Here is a 14,097-nt window from a genome sequence, read left to right on the forward strand (position 1 = left end):
TAGTTTCAGGTCACACGGGTATTTCTTAGACATAAATCAAGATACATTCTTGAAGCAAATCTGAATTAGGTTAATGAAGAGGAGGCTATAGCAGCCTTAATTCAGATTGAGGGTCTCTGGGAAAAATGAAAATTGGCTGTGATTGGCTGTGATAAATGAAAACTGACCTCAGAGACTCAGTCTATGGTTGGACATCAAGTAAGGCTAGCTGTTGTCTGGAAACAGGCATTTAAAAAATACTAAAACCACTTTGGCAGAATCCTTGGGGCAGGCCCACCCTTTTTCCTTTCCTTTTGCTGTGGGTGTGTAGTTGCATTTACTAAGCTGGAAACTCCTGAGAAATGACACAACCAACCGGGGACAATTTAGCAGATTTCTTAAACTGGACAACAGGTATGTTTCCATAGGTTTGCAAAAGTTCCCGGGAACCACTCTGGTCCTTTGAAGAAGTACTTTTGCCTAAAATGTGTTCCAGCCTGTTGGTAGGGTACGGATGCAGTATAATGCTGATTACTACCTTTCAAAATGCTAAAATAAGTAGTACTTGAAATAAAAGTAGAGCTTTATTTAAAGCCCTTCCCCAACCAGTGACCTCGGCACACTCTTGCCTTCCTAAGAGGGGTAAGTGGTTTTTTTGTGTGTAAAGGGAGGCCAAGGAAAGCTGAAGGTATCCACCACAGATGGACTTGTAGGTCCCACTACACCAAACTCCTTAGACTCAGAGGAAGAAAGAAGTCATTTTAGTTCAAGTCTGTTCAACCTGAACCCTGCTGACATTGGGACTGGGTAATTCCTTGTGGTGGGGGGTGTTTAGGCGTCAGTATCAAATTTCCACCCCTCCATCCCAGCTGTGACAACCAAACTGTCTCCAGACACTGCCACTGTCGCCTGGGGGCAGAACTGAAGGCCTCTGCTCCAGATACAGCCCAGGCACTACCTGCCCTGAAGAGATGGACCCTTTAGAAACATTTTCCGAAGAAGGGGCTGTCCTCTTGCGCTTCGCTGGAAGCGCCTGAAAGGTAGCTCCACAGAGTGCAGCTTTACTCCGGTGAATTAATAAAGATGGCAGTGTACTAGTGAATTTCAGCAGTGGAGTATTTTAAGTACAGTAATGATTTACAACTGTAGAGCATTTCAGAAAGAATGGAATTTGCATTCAGAGTTTACTGTCTTCATATGTGGGGGTCCCGTGTGAACCTTGGGACTGCCTCCCCCCCCAGTGACCAGCTGGTGGCTCTGTAATCTCACCCTCACTGCCAGCAGGAGGGGATTTGTGTTATGGGAACGAGAGCACGATCAAACTGAAGTGTGAAAGTAGATTCAGGAGATAAAGAAAAGTCTCATGACTGGGTTTTTTTTCCCTTTCCTGGAGTGAGGGGAGGGAAGGGGAAAAGGGGAACCATACTTGAAAACTGAAACTCACAATTAACATTCTCCCATTAATGGTTATATTTGTTAATCTACAAGCTTAGAGCTGCCATAAGAACAAATGATGTCTTGATGTACAAGTTACCACATTAGAAAGTTTTACTTTTTAAAACTTTATTGATTTATCACCTGATTAAAGCATGGGATATTTTTAACAGTATTATACATAATATTTTTACATAGAAAACTTTACATAGCATTTTATGTTATATAATTCTGCTTATTCTTTCAAAAATGTATACATCCATTGGGCAAGGAATGCTTTTCATTAAATTACCAATATTAAATGCACTTAATCATCGTGTATAGATTAAACAAAAGTAGCTATTAACGCTTAGGCATTTTAAGGAGGTAAAACATATATTTTGCACATAAAGGAATATTTGATGCAAATATGCAGATAAAATTTTTTAAAAATTAGAACACTGAGGAAAACTACACCTTTGATGAGTGTCTTTTTTGGAAAGCAAGGATTTCCAGATATATTCATTCTTTTAAATACTCAGCTTTGGTTTCTTTGTTTCCCAAACTACAAAGCTGCTGACAGCAAACTCCAGGATGTGCGTTTCAGATATGTCTACCGTAACACAAATATGGGAAGAGAATTCAGAAAATGCAGTATCGAGAGTCCAGCGTCTGTTTAAATCAATATCCATTTGCATCATAACAACAAACATTTGAACACGATGGTCATACTTGTGTTACAGGCTCCTTTAATAACTATTAAAGACTACTAAATGTATAGCCATAATCACAAAAGAACAAAAAACCTCAGGGTTTTTTTTCTTTGCGTCTTGTGCAAAAGTCACCTGTCAGGGGAAAATGCTGTGTTTCCAGATGTTGTTATACAATTCCCATAGCATATGTTCTTTGGTTGTACGTGAGGAGTATCAGGAAAAAAGTGTGTTTGAGTCTGACGATGCATATTTGAAATAACATCTCCCACCTGTTTGTTGTTAAGATACCAAAGCTGGTGATTTCCATAAAGGACAATGAAGAAAAACAAAATCGCTCAAAGCAGCAGTACTGTAACAAATAAAAACTCTCCAGAGACCCAGCACATATAACCAACATGTAAAGCATTCTGAGAAAGAAATAAGGCCTTGGAAATGCTTCCCTCTTCTCCCTGGACTTTGTTAATAACAGGTGGGGTCCTGGCGTGGTACTGCCGAGTCACACACACCCTGTCCCTAGTGTTTGAGGGGCACGAGCCACGTGGATCAGGAGACAGAACAGATGTACTCACAAAGCGGATTCAGGCCGAATGGCTTATTACTGGAGGCAAGGGACTGCTTCTGCAGGTCCAATCTGCCGATGAGAAAAACCACCCCAAACGGTTTTACATCCAGTTTTTAAAAGTCCGTGCTGGTACAATTCAAATGCCTTTTAAAAGACAAAGTTAAAAAGAAATGAAACCTGAATGTTTCAGCATGTAACAAAATGTGCTATAGCATTTCTTACTCTGCAAAAGGAGACAAAAATTAAAGAGGAGGCAGGAATATACTGGTCAAGTCCTGCACTCATCTTTGATGAAGAAAATGTCCCATGACAACCTCCGAAGGAAAGGAAAAATCTCAATCAGGAATGCAGCTGTGCAGAAAATGTAACAGACACGCGTGTCCCCCATTTCCACCTTTAATTCAAACGTCGGTGGGGATGACTGACCTGCTGAGGCTGTGACGAACCACAGGACCAGGGGGTTACGTCTTAGAACACAGCCTCCACGATGCAGTGTCAAGATGTACTGGATCCAAGACAAGTCAGTCAAGTGTGCTAACATTTTCCATTCACAGTAAAATACTCTCCCGAGGTCCCTTCCTGCTAAGTTATATAGCCCCTCCTAAGTGTATGTAAATAATGTAGAAACATAAACTTGCTTCTTTTCTTTGGTAAAGAAATGAAAACACTTTTAGGGAAAGAAAAGTAGACAGCATATTGCTGGCCCGAACCAAACATTTCTTCTCAAGGCCATTAAAAACAAAAACATTTAAGAAATTGGTTTCTTGGTAAACAAAAGCACCAGAAATCCTTCTCTATAAAAAAAAATATTTGATTTTATAGATAGGTTCCCAACTTACTAACTTCTAAGGCACCAGAGTTGACAACAATACAATCCAATTTACGGGACTGAAGGGCATAGGTAGAAGTCTGAATGCTTTAACAACTCTGTGTAACACTTCTGCTAATGCTGAATGCTGCTCTAGGCGAGCAGAGGATGAGGGCAGAGAATGGAGAGTGTGTTCTCTTTCTCCTGGATTCAGAATAAATTAACTTCCAAATACAGTGCTCGCAGGCTTCGGGCCACATTTATATACCGCCCACTTCTGCATAAGGTGCATCAGTATTCACTTCTGCAGCTACAAATATTGCACCATCATTAACATAACAAGGGCCTCAGAATCTAACCTTCCAAAGAATTCAGCTCCTCAGCTCAGATTAACAGAAGCACTGGGCACATGTCACCTTCTGCCAAGGTCACAGATCAGCTGTGCTCTAGTCCGACGCACGACACGTGCCTGAGGAGGTTCGCAAAGCCACCCTTCTCACGCACGCCCCAACCCTCTCTCGAGGGCCCTTGGGTGGGGCCCGTGCAGAGCAGGGATACTAACAATTGGTACCCTCACTATTCTGAGGTAAAAGGAACAAGTTTACTCAAATATAAATTAACTCCATTAAATTACTACTTCCTTTTTGTTACTACTTTCATATATTAGATTTCGGGGTGTGAGATGGACAATGTATTCTGGAAATTTTAATTTAATACCCACCTACCACAAATACTTCCAGGAAGGCTAATCATTCTCATTCATTTTTTTTACTTTTTCCTGTAGATGTTTTCTCCCCAAGTTACTAAAACGGAGAATCAGGAGGCACTACATTTTCTTTAACCTTGCAAGCTCTTAATTCTAACTTACTAAACTCTGCCTTCAATCAAATCTTCAATAATATATTTTTGTAAAATACTTTAAAAATCACTCAGACAAAAATGAAATGGGAGAAGAAAACCCTTTTGTCCCCTACCTTTCCCCCGACTACTCTAACTACAGCGGACTCACCACCGACAAGGACACTCCCACTTCTGTAACACACTCAAACGACACAAACCCAGCATGTTTTAGGTGGCGCTTCGCCGTTACAAGAAATTTTATTAACAGACTCTCTAACAACCACAAACCTACACAGCCGTGTCCAGTATCCTCACGGAGCAGCTCCTCCGACGAGACCCTCACAGGCAGTCGCAGGACGTTCCTGGGAGAGGCCAGCGTGTGCAGCGACGGGTCCGACCGACAGTTCAAGCAATAAAATGGAATGACAGAGATGAGACAGACCCCCCACCTACTGCGTCAGCTGGGTATGCAGCCATTTAGCAAACCCCACGCCTCAGTCAGGGGCTCTACTGGGACCAGCGCAGAGGCCATCTTTATCCAGACCATCCGGGCTCCAAGATGCTGACTCCTTGTCTCCATGAGCTGCTCCTTCAGGAGACGAGTGCCAGGCAGAGGTGGCATGGTGGACATTCTACAGAGAAGCAGCAGGGTCCCGCAGGGGCCAGGGCTACCACGTCGGTGACAGGGTCCCTGGGACCTGTGATGGCTCTTCTGGAATCCATATCTTAAACACAACACCTATCCGTAGGAAGAACTTCCGAGAACGGCTCGAAGCTCAGGAATCAGGTCAAACTGCATAATCTCACACAAGTAGGGGTAGTACTTTGAAGCATGTGCTTTAAACTTGAGCGGGGAGAGAAAGATAGAGAGTTAGACATCGAACTATTTTTTGGCAATATTTTTTCAAAAGCATTCATCTCACCCTGGAACTTCTTGCAACACTGGTGTTTTTTTCTTGCTATTTGCTATTAGAAAGTTGGTGCAAAAAGTTTGCCAATTAAAACTTCATTATATTTAACTCCAAACACAAATTATTTGGGGATAGCCTTGCCACCAAAGTTTAGTTTTGGTAAAGCCGAGATCCCAGGTCTACACCAGTGCTGCCCGCTCTCAGGCCCCCTCCAACGCAGCCACCCCGAACACCGCCATGGCTGTTTAAGAGCACCAGCCTGGGCTCAACACCAGCCGTCCTCAGCCCTGGCTCTTTGAGAGAAAAAGCCCCAAGAACCCAAGACGTCCCCTGTCGGTAATGAACTAACTTCCCTCCAATGCCTCTAGGCCGGTGCTAGCTATAGAACCATCCTCGGAAGAATTCAGAAAATAGTTACCTCCAACTCTGAGGAAAAAGCCAGCCCAAACCTATGTCCTAGTGGAGACAACAGTTTGTTTATACCTTTTCATCGTTTATTTTGAGGGTTTTTGTTAGCAGTAAAAGCAGGAGACTTGTCCACGCTTCCCGATGGCTTTCAGAGTTTACCGTGATGAAATAGGCAAGAGCTTCACTGCACACGCTGCAAGAATCAGAGAAGGCACATGGAACAAGAGATCAACACCTCACGTCCTACTGGAGTGGAGAACACTTTATTCTCACAATGAGTATTTACCGAGCACCTGCTCTGGCTGTGCCACTTTGAGCAAATTGTTGAGCCTCAGTTTCTTCAGCTGTAAAATGGGGTTAAATAATTGTACTGAATCAAGGAGCTGTTGTGAAAATTAAATGAACTAATAAGTATGTTCAATGGCAGCTGAGCTCAGACCTGGCACATAGCCAGACTCAGTGTTTGCAGCACAAAAGGCACAGGGCTTATTTTCCATAGTTAATTATATCCTACCTTTCTCTCCTTGTATCACATACAATTGCTAACTTATTTATTATTTTTTAAAAGGTTTTATTTATTGATTTTTGGAGAGAGGGAAAGGAGGGAGAAAGAGAGGGAGAGAAACACTGATTGGTTGCCTCCTGCAGGCCCCTGACAGGGGACCCTGCCCACAACCCAGACCTGGGCCCCGACCATGAATGGAGCTGGCAACCCTCCAGTTTGCAGGCCAGTGCTCAATCCACTGAGCCACACCAGCCTGGGCCAGTTGCTAACTTTTGACACATGTTATGCGGCAGAATTTACCATTTATGTACCTTCTTTAGAGAAACTTTACACGACTATGTAGGTACTTCTCTCCAGGGTTTCATTTAAGGTGAAATGGACTACTGATGTCCCTTTCTTTTTTGTTTATGACTTGTCAGTCATATATTCTCACTGTGAGACGGCTGGAAAGTATATGCAAGCATAAGGGAGGAAAATACCCATACTCCCATACTCCATTACCCGGAGGGGCCACACAAGAGCTTGGCATATATCCTTCCAGCTTCTTTGTCTCGGATTAGAAAAACACTGCCAAAAATCACAAGTATACGTAGTTCTACATGCTGCTTTTTTGTGGTGAGACTTACTGATTTCCACATCAAGGAAAATTATTTTTTAAAACTTTAATTTAAAAAAATATATTCTATTGATTATGCTATTACAGTTGTCCTGATTTTTCCCCCTTTGCCCCCCTTCACCCAGAGAAAAACCTTAATTTTTATTTACTTTTTAATATTTTATTTTTTAAATTTTAAAAAGATTTTATTTATTTATTTAGAGAGAGGGGAAGGGAAGGAGAAAAAGGGGGAGAGAAACATCAATGTGTGGTTGCCCCTCACGTGTCCCCAACTGCGGACCTGGCCTGCAACCCAGGCATGTGCCCTGACTGGGAATCAAACTGGCAACCCTTTAGTTCACAGGCTTGTGCTCAATCCACTGAAGCCGCACCAGCCAGGGCAACCCCCGCCCCCTTTTTTTAGCCTTTCAAAATTTTTATTTATTTGTTTTTATTTTAAAAAAAGATTTTATTGAGCGCGGGCTGCGAACCAGTGTCACTGGTTCAATTCCCAGCCAGGGTACATGCCTGGGTTGCAGGTTATAGCCCGCAGAACCGCACATTGATGTTTCTCTTTCTCTCTATCTCCCTCCCTTCCCTCTCTGAAAATAAATAAATAAAATCTTAAAAAATATATTTTATTTTTGTTTTTTAAGTATGTTTTATTGATTATGCTATTACTGTTTTCCCAATTTCTCCCTTTATATCCCCTCTGCCCTGCACCCCCAACCCTCCAACATTCCCTCCTTAGTTCATGTCCATGGGTTGTACATAGAAGTTCTTTGACTTCTCTGTTTCCTATACCATTTTTGAGCTCTCCCCATCTATTTTATGCCTACCAGTTATGCTTCTTCTTCCCTGTACCTTTTCCCCCATTCCTCCCTTCCCCTGCCCCAGTGAATTCCCTCCGTGTGATCGCCACTTCTCTGATTCTGTTCCTGTCCTAATTGCTTAGTTTTTGTTTTCGTTGTTTGTCTTTTCTTTTAGGTTCATTTGTTGATAGTTGTGAGTTTGTTGTTATTTTACTGTTCATAGTCTTGATCTTCTTTTTCTTAGATAAGTTCCTTTAACATTTCATATAGTAAAGGCTTGGCGATGAAGAACTCCTTTAACCTGACTTTATCTGGGAAGCACTTGAATCTGCCCTTCCATTCTAAATGAAAGCTTTGCTGGTTTTTAATGGCTACATTGATAGTATTCTATCATAGGTTATACTGTAAATTAATTTCATAGTTAAGCTGTTTTAAATTTTTTCCTCTTTACAAGTTAGTCGGCAATTGATATTACGTGTGGGAATCCTGGTTCTTATTTTTAAGATATTTTCTTAAATAGATTCTGTAGCAGTGGAATCACTGACTCAACGGCACTGAACATTTCTCAGTTCCTGATATATAATGCCGCCTGATGTCCTGGAAGATCCCAACGCGCACTCCCCACCAGCAGGGCTGCAGCGTGAGGCTCTTCACACGGTGCACAGGAGCAGCAGCGCACGTCACCGTCTCCAGATCTTAAAGGTGTAAGGGGGGCGCAGACACAACATCTCCCTCGCAGCTGCCCGAGAAGCTGGGTGGCAAAAATCTACTTTTCTGTCTGGGGATCTCTCAATGGCATCCCCCTGTCTACCCGTAACCAAAGTAATACATTCTGGTATCCGTATGCCTCTAATACATTCCTCTGGAAAGAAAAAACGATGGGGTGTTAGGGCTGACACTGCTCGAAAGAGAACGTAGCAAGGACTTCTCTCCGGCCTGTTGACTCTGAGTTCAGAGCACTTTTCACTGCTCACATTTCTGTACCTTAAGAAATTTATAAATTAAAGAAATGAGGCCCTGCTGTGTTAAGGGTTTTAAGAAACATGAAATGGAAAAGTCAGCAAAAAGGACCTGGCTGGGTAGCTCAGTTGGTTACAGCATCATCCTGATACGCCAAGGTTGTGGGTTTGATCTCCAGCCAGGGCACGCACAAGAAGCAACCAACGGGTGTGTAAGTAAAGTAAGTGGAACTACAAATTGCTGCTTCTCTCTCTCAACTAAAAAAATAAAATCATATTACATTTTAATGAATTAAGCACTGAGTTGTATTTTATTAAATATTCTAATCAAATCAGAAAAAAACTTTAAAAAATAGAAAACAGAAGTCACCAAAGAGAAGGAAAAAACACAAAGGAAAACAGTTTGAGAGGGCATCAGAGCGTAGGCACTTTGCTCCTACCCTTTCCAATTCACAGCATTGTTGTGATGTGTTACAGATGAGAAATTTTAATTGGAAACCAATGTTCTTACTTTAAAAGCCGCTGCTGTATTTCTTCCCAGGAATCCCTGCGGTTCTCATCAACATACATTCGGAACAGGATCCTCAGACAACAGGCCAGGCTGCTGGTTTCTTGTTTTAGAAGATTGGGCTTAGACTTGCCCTTAAAACCTGGAGATCAGAGAGTCACTGAAATTGTGTACACTTCTAGGTTAATGCTAAAAATCTTCTAGGAACCTAATCTAGTTACTTAAAAAGAAATACTTGAACTGCTCACATTCTTACTACAGCTCAACGGTGACAGCAGGCAGAGGCGGCCAGACAGCTCGCCCCTGCTGCAGGACGCGCCTCGTCCCCACCACCCGAACCCGTCTGCCCTCAGACCCTGCCCGCTGGCTGCTGGAGCCATCTGTGTCAGCTCGCTAAGTGTAATAGTTCTTAAGAATTCTGGCTTGTCGCGAGGTTTTTTCCCACAGAGCACACACAAGAACACATTTTCTGAAAGCACTACCAAGCAAACAGAGATGTGTAAACCACTCTCATAGGCGAGACCTTATTACAGCCAAAGACACAGCCCATCTAGATACTTTAAAGTCACAGAGAAAAATGAGATTTAAAAATTCTAGGTTCAAATAGGCATTTGGGGCTAATAACAATACAAAAAATATAAAGTGTCACTTTTGTGTAAAAGCTCAAAAACTGAGCCTCCCACCATCACCCCAGGATTTGTGTCTATTTTTGGAGGTGGAAAAGAGAGAATCCCTAAAAGCTTCAGAAAAATGTATGAGTGCTTTGTTTCTCCTAGACTACCACACTTACTGTATCATCACGTTTACATAACTTTAGTCTAATGTAACGTTTTTTGACTTGCTACGTCAATTCAATTCTCTTTCAATTTGCTATCCCATCAAAAACTTACTGAGAATCTCCCATGTGCCAGGCAGTGTTCCTGGTAGTGGGATAACATCTACCCAGCATTTCCTTTCTTTCCCCCGCAAGCATGAAAATACCTGGTGAGTTATCCCAGCTACATCTACAGCATCAGGACTCTCCCAAAGGCGTTAAGGTTTTAGGATGATGACTTCTGTGGCCACTGTCCGGTCTGCCGTGTGTCCTTACCTGCTCGCCACAGGACGGTCCGCTGCTCATAATTGGAATTGAAGGCTTTTGAGAATGAGTGGGACTCCTGCAAGCAGTCCAACAGCTTGAAGAGGTGCTGCGAAGACATGCACTTGTACATGCCCCGATCCTCCGTCTCTATGTGGATGTCCGTATCCAGCGTGTCTTGCTAGAGCAGGGAGGACAGAGAGCTAAGTACAGGAGATGGAGGGATTCTGGGCATTGTGACCTCAGACAAAGGCAGTCATAACTCTCCAAAACTCATCCACTGTGTAAAACAGACTTCATTCCTCAACACTCGCAACTGTTTCCCATTTAGGCTCTGCTCTCTGGCTGGGGAGAGAGGATACTGAGCTCCTGCATGATGGTGGGCTTTGCTGGCCAAAGTTTCGGATTTGTCAGTGCTGCCTTCACAGCGTGAACAGAAGTGTGTTTCTCCTACTGTTTCACTACGGGATTGTGCTGTCCTCTTTATTTTATAAAGAAGTTGGAAAATGACAAAATCAAACAGTAATATTGTGATAGAAGGTTTGTGAGTAAGTCTATATTGTGAGTAAGTCTCAAAACATACTCACTGAAAGATAGAAATTATTAAGAAAAGCCCAACTGGGGTACAGCTGGACTCGTGAGCTCCATCAGGTGACCAATGAGTTTAAGTTCAACAACTGTGTTTTCAAATATGAAGGAAAAAAACTCATAAAGACAGGTATGAAATGCTAGAATTTTTTTATTGTGCATGTTGCCTAAAATGTGAGGGCTCACATTTATATTTCTTGAGCCCTCAAGGAACAGGCCCCGCTCTCCTCAGAAGCCAGAGTTAAGAAAGGACAAAAGGGGCAGAGTTTGCAATATTCTCCAAATTGATCTACAGTTGACACAATCCTTATCAAAATCCCAGCTGACTTCTTTGCAGAAATTGACGAGCTGATCTTAATATTCATGTGCAAATGCAAGTGGCACAGAGTAGCAAAATATCTTGAAAAAAGAAGAGCATTTGAGATCTTGCTCGCTGGCAACATCATCAGTTTGACTCAAACTCTTACAAAAAAAAAAGATTTTTTTAAAAAAGCACCACAAAGTTGGAAGATTCCTATTTCTCAATTTCAAAAATTAGTGAAAAGCTGCAGTAATTGAGGCAGTGTGGTAACGGGCATAAAGACAGACATACAGATCCATGACACCGAACTCAGAGTACAGAAATCAGTCCTTGTATTTATGGTCAAGTAATTTCCGACACCGGTGCCAGAATAATTCACTGGGGAGAAACAGTCTTTAAAACAAAGGGTGCTGGGACAGCCAGATATCCATGTGCAAAAAAACAAAAGGTAAACCCCTTAACTACCACTATATAGAAAAAATTAGGTGAAAAATGGATCAAAGACCTAAATATAAGATCTAAAATGATAAAACTCTTAAGAGAAAACACAGACCTAAACCTTTGTGACCTGCATTAGGCAATGTTTTATTAGATCTAACACTAAAAGTGTTAAGTGCCTAAAGAAGAACAGTAAGTTGAAGTTTTTAACTAAAATTAAAAACTTTTGTGTTTCAAAGGACACCATCAAGAAACTGAAAAGAAAATGCACAGAGTGGGAGAAAACAGTTGCGAACATGTCTGACAAGGGCCTAGTATCCAGAACATATAAAAACTCGTACAATTCCGCAGTTCAGCAATAAAAAGATAAATAACCCAATTTAAAAGTGGGCAAAGGATTTGAACACACCTTTCTCCAAAGATACAGAAATGGCCAAGAAGCACAGAAGATGCTCGGTATCATCAGCCATTGGGGAAACAAAAATCAAAACCACAATGACACCCCTTCACACACCCACTGGCGTGACCGTAATAATTTTTTACAAAGACAGTAACCACCATTAGTGAGGATGTGAAGAAATTGGAATCTTCATACAGAACTGCTGATGGGAATGTAAAATAGTGCAGCTGCTTTGGAAACAGTCCATCAATTCCTCAAAAAGGTACACTTAGAGTTACCATATGATTCAGCAATTCCACTCCTAGAGATGTACTCAGGAGAATTAAAAACATATGTCCACATGAAAACTTACATACAAATGTTCACAGCAAGATTATTCAAAATAGCCAGACAATACAAAAAACCCAAATGTCCATCAGCTGATGAATGGATAAACACAAAAGTTGGTATAGCCATACAACGGAGTATTATTCAGTCATGTATAAAAATAATGAAGTACTTACACAGGCCACAACATGGATGAAATTGGAAAACATTATGCTAAGTTAAAGAAGCCAGACATCAAAGCTCACTTATTATATGATTCCGTTAATAGGAAATATCCAGATTAGGCAAATATTGTACATAAAGACAGAAAGTAGATTTGATGGGCTGTTGCTAAGGGCTGGAGCCAGAAAGGAATGGGAAGTGACTACTAATGGTTAGGGCGTTCCCTTTTGCAGTGACAAAAAGTATTCTGTAATTAGACAGCTGTGATGTTTGCATAACTTTATGAATACTCTAAAACCACCAAAGTGTACCCTTAAAAAATTTTTTTTTTAAGCCTTTGGGCTGGATCTAGACCACAGATGTGTTTTGTTCATCAGTAATTACAACACTTAAAAAGGTAATTTCCCAAATGAAAAAAAATCTTGATTCTGGTTTCTCTTGAAAACTGGGAGACCGTTCTGACTTAACACAACACCCCTGGCCTCCAAAGCTGGGGCGTGGCCTCAGCTCTGCCTGGCCTGGAGCTCTCGGTCACAGTCCCACCAGCCTGCCCCATGCTAGCCCCTGAAGGACTTAAATTTGTGTCCCAAGGTGTAAGGTAATTGTCCATATTTTGGACACTTACTCTCTATTTCCAAGAATACCATGTATATAGATTATATATACAAAACAAAAAGTGAACTTTCTCAAGGAAAAACTAGAACTGTCGTCCACATGTATTTCCCTCTCAGTTACTTATGGTTAAATTAGACACCAGTTACGAGGAATAGTGCCCATGACTAATAACGTTCAAGGTAGGGCTGGCATCTGAACAGTGGTATGCTGGTAAACTGGCTCTCTGGGGAATGAAAGAAAAAAAGAAGCCCCGATTTTCGTGTTCGCTGATTTCTATGCTACAGACACTTCCATCCCAGCCAATGTCAAACTACCAACACGCTGTTGAACGCGGGCTGGGGAAGAGACGGGCCTGGTGGGCTCTCGCGGGCCGGGACGAGCTGGCTCCAGCACACCCCCGCCACCTGCGCCACCTCCCCACGGACAAGGTGCCCTTCTCGAGGCCCGCTCTTATTACCTGGGCAGCCACCATGTGCTCTGCATCTTCCTTTTTGCTTGTTGCCGGGTAGAACACGATATTGTCAATGGTCTGTATCAACTCCAACTGGACCACACACTTGATGAGGAGGCTGGCAAACAGTTTCTGATCTATATTAGATGATAAAGATTAACCCTAATAATGATTCAGCCAGTTTTGGATAAACATTCCCTGGGCCCCTACTATGTGCAGGCATGGCTCTGGACACTGTGCTCTAACAATGAGAAGCTGGACGAAAACGAATACGCCCGCCTGGCAGAGACAGACAATGAAGAGGATGTGTAAGTGTACAGTGGAGTATGTCAGACGATGAGGACATGAGGTGGCGGTGGGGATAAGGAAGGGACGGCGTCAGGGTGGGGTTGCATGTGGAAACACTCTGGTCAGGAAAGGTTTCTCTGCAAGGGTGCTGTGTGAACAAAGGCCTGACGGAGGAGAGGAGTCAGCTGTGGTGTCTCCGGGACAGGCCACGCCTACGGGGCAGCTGGGGACTGTGCCCCTACACGGGCCACAAGTTCCTGCAGTGGCCAGACTCTCCAAACAGGTCTGAACCTCAGTCTTGAAGGGCGGGGCTCCTTAGTTCTTAGTTCTGGATTGCCTTCTGTCCGCCTTGGAGGCAGGACTGCCTTGGATGCAGAAAGAAAACTTCTGCATCCTCTTCTACGTCTTTTATTGGTTAGCCATCTTTGACTAGTTA

General features: G+C 42.5%; 1 protein-coding gene across 1 annotated transcript in view; it reads right to left on the reverse strand.

Annotated features, from left to right (window-relative positions):
• Nucleotides 1-1,525: 1,525 nt before the first annotated feature.
• ARFGEF2 (ADP ribosylation factor guanine nucleotide exchange factor 2) overlaps nucleotides 1,526-14,097 on the reverse strand; it is an 86,270-nt gene continuing 73,698 nt past the window's right edge. The window contains exons 35-39 of the mRNA XM_045832694.1: nucleotides 13,380-13,510; nucleotides 10,104-10,272; nucleotides 9,017-9,155; nucleotides 5,710-5,827; nucleotides 1,526-5,159 (exon numbers count right to left, since the gene is read on the reverse strand). Coding sequence (XP_045688650.1) covers nucleotides 5,055-5,159; nucleotides 5,710-5,827; nucleotides 9,017-9,155; nucleotides 10,104-10,272; nucleotides 13,380-13,510 — 662 coding nt within the window. The 3' untranslated portion in view covers nucleotides 1,526-5,054. The remainder of the gene's footprint in view (nucleotides 5,160-5,709; nucleotides 5,828-9,016; nucleotides 9,156-10,103; nucleotides 10,273-13,379; nucleotides 13,511-14,097) is intronic.

This window comes from Phyllostomus hastatus, unplaced genomic scaffold (assembly GCF_019186645.2).
Source record: "Phyllostomus hastatus isolate PE091 unplaced genomic scaffold, TTU_PhHast_1.1 phas_contig_17, whole genome shotgun sequence".
Classification (NCBI taxonomy): domain Eukaryota; kingdom Metazoa; phylum Chordata; class Mammalia; order Chiroptera; family Phyllostomidae; genus Phyllostomus; species Phyllostomus hastatus.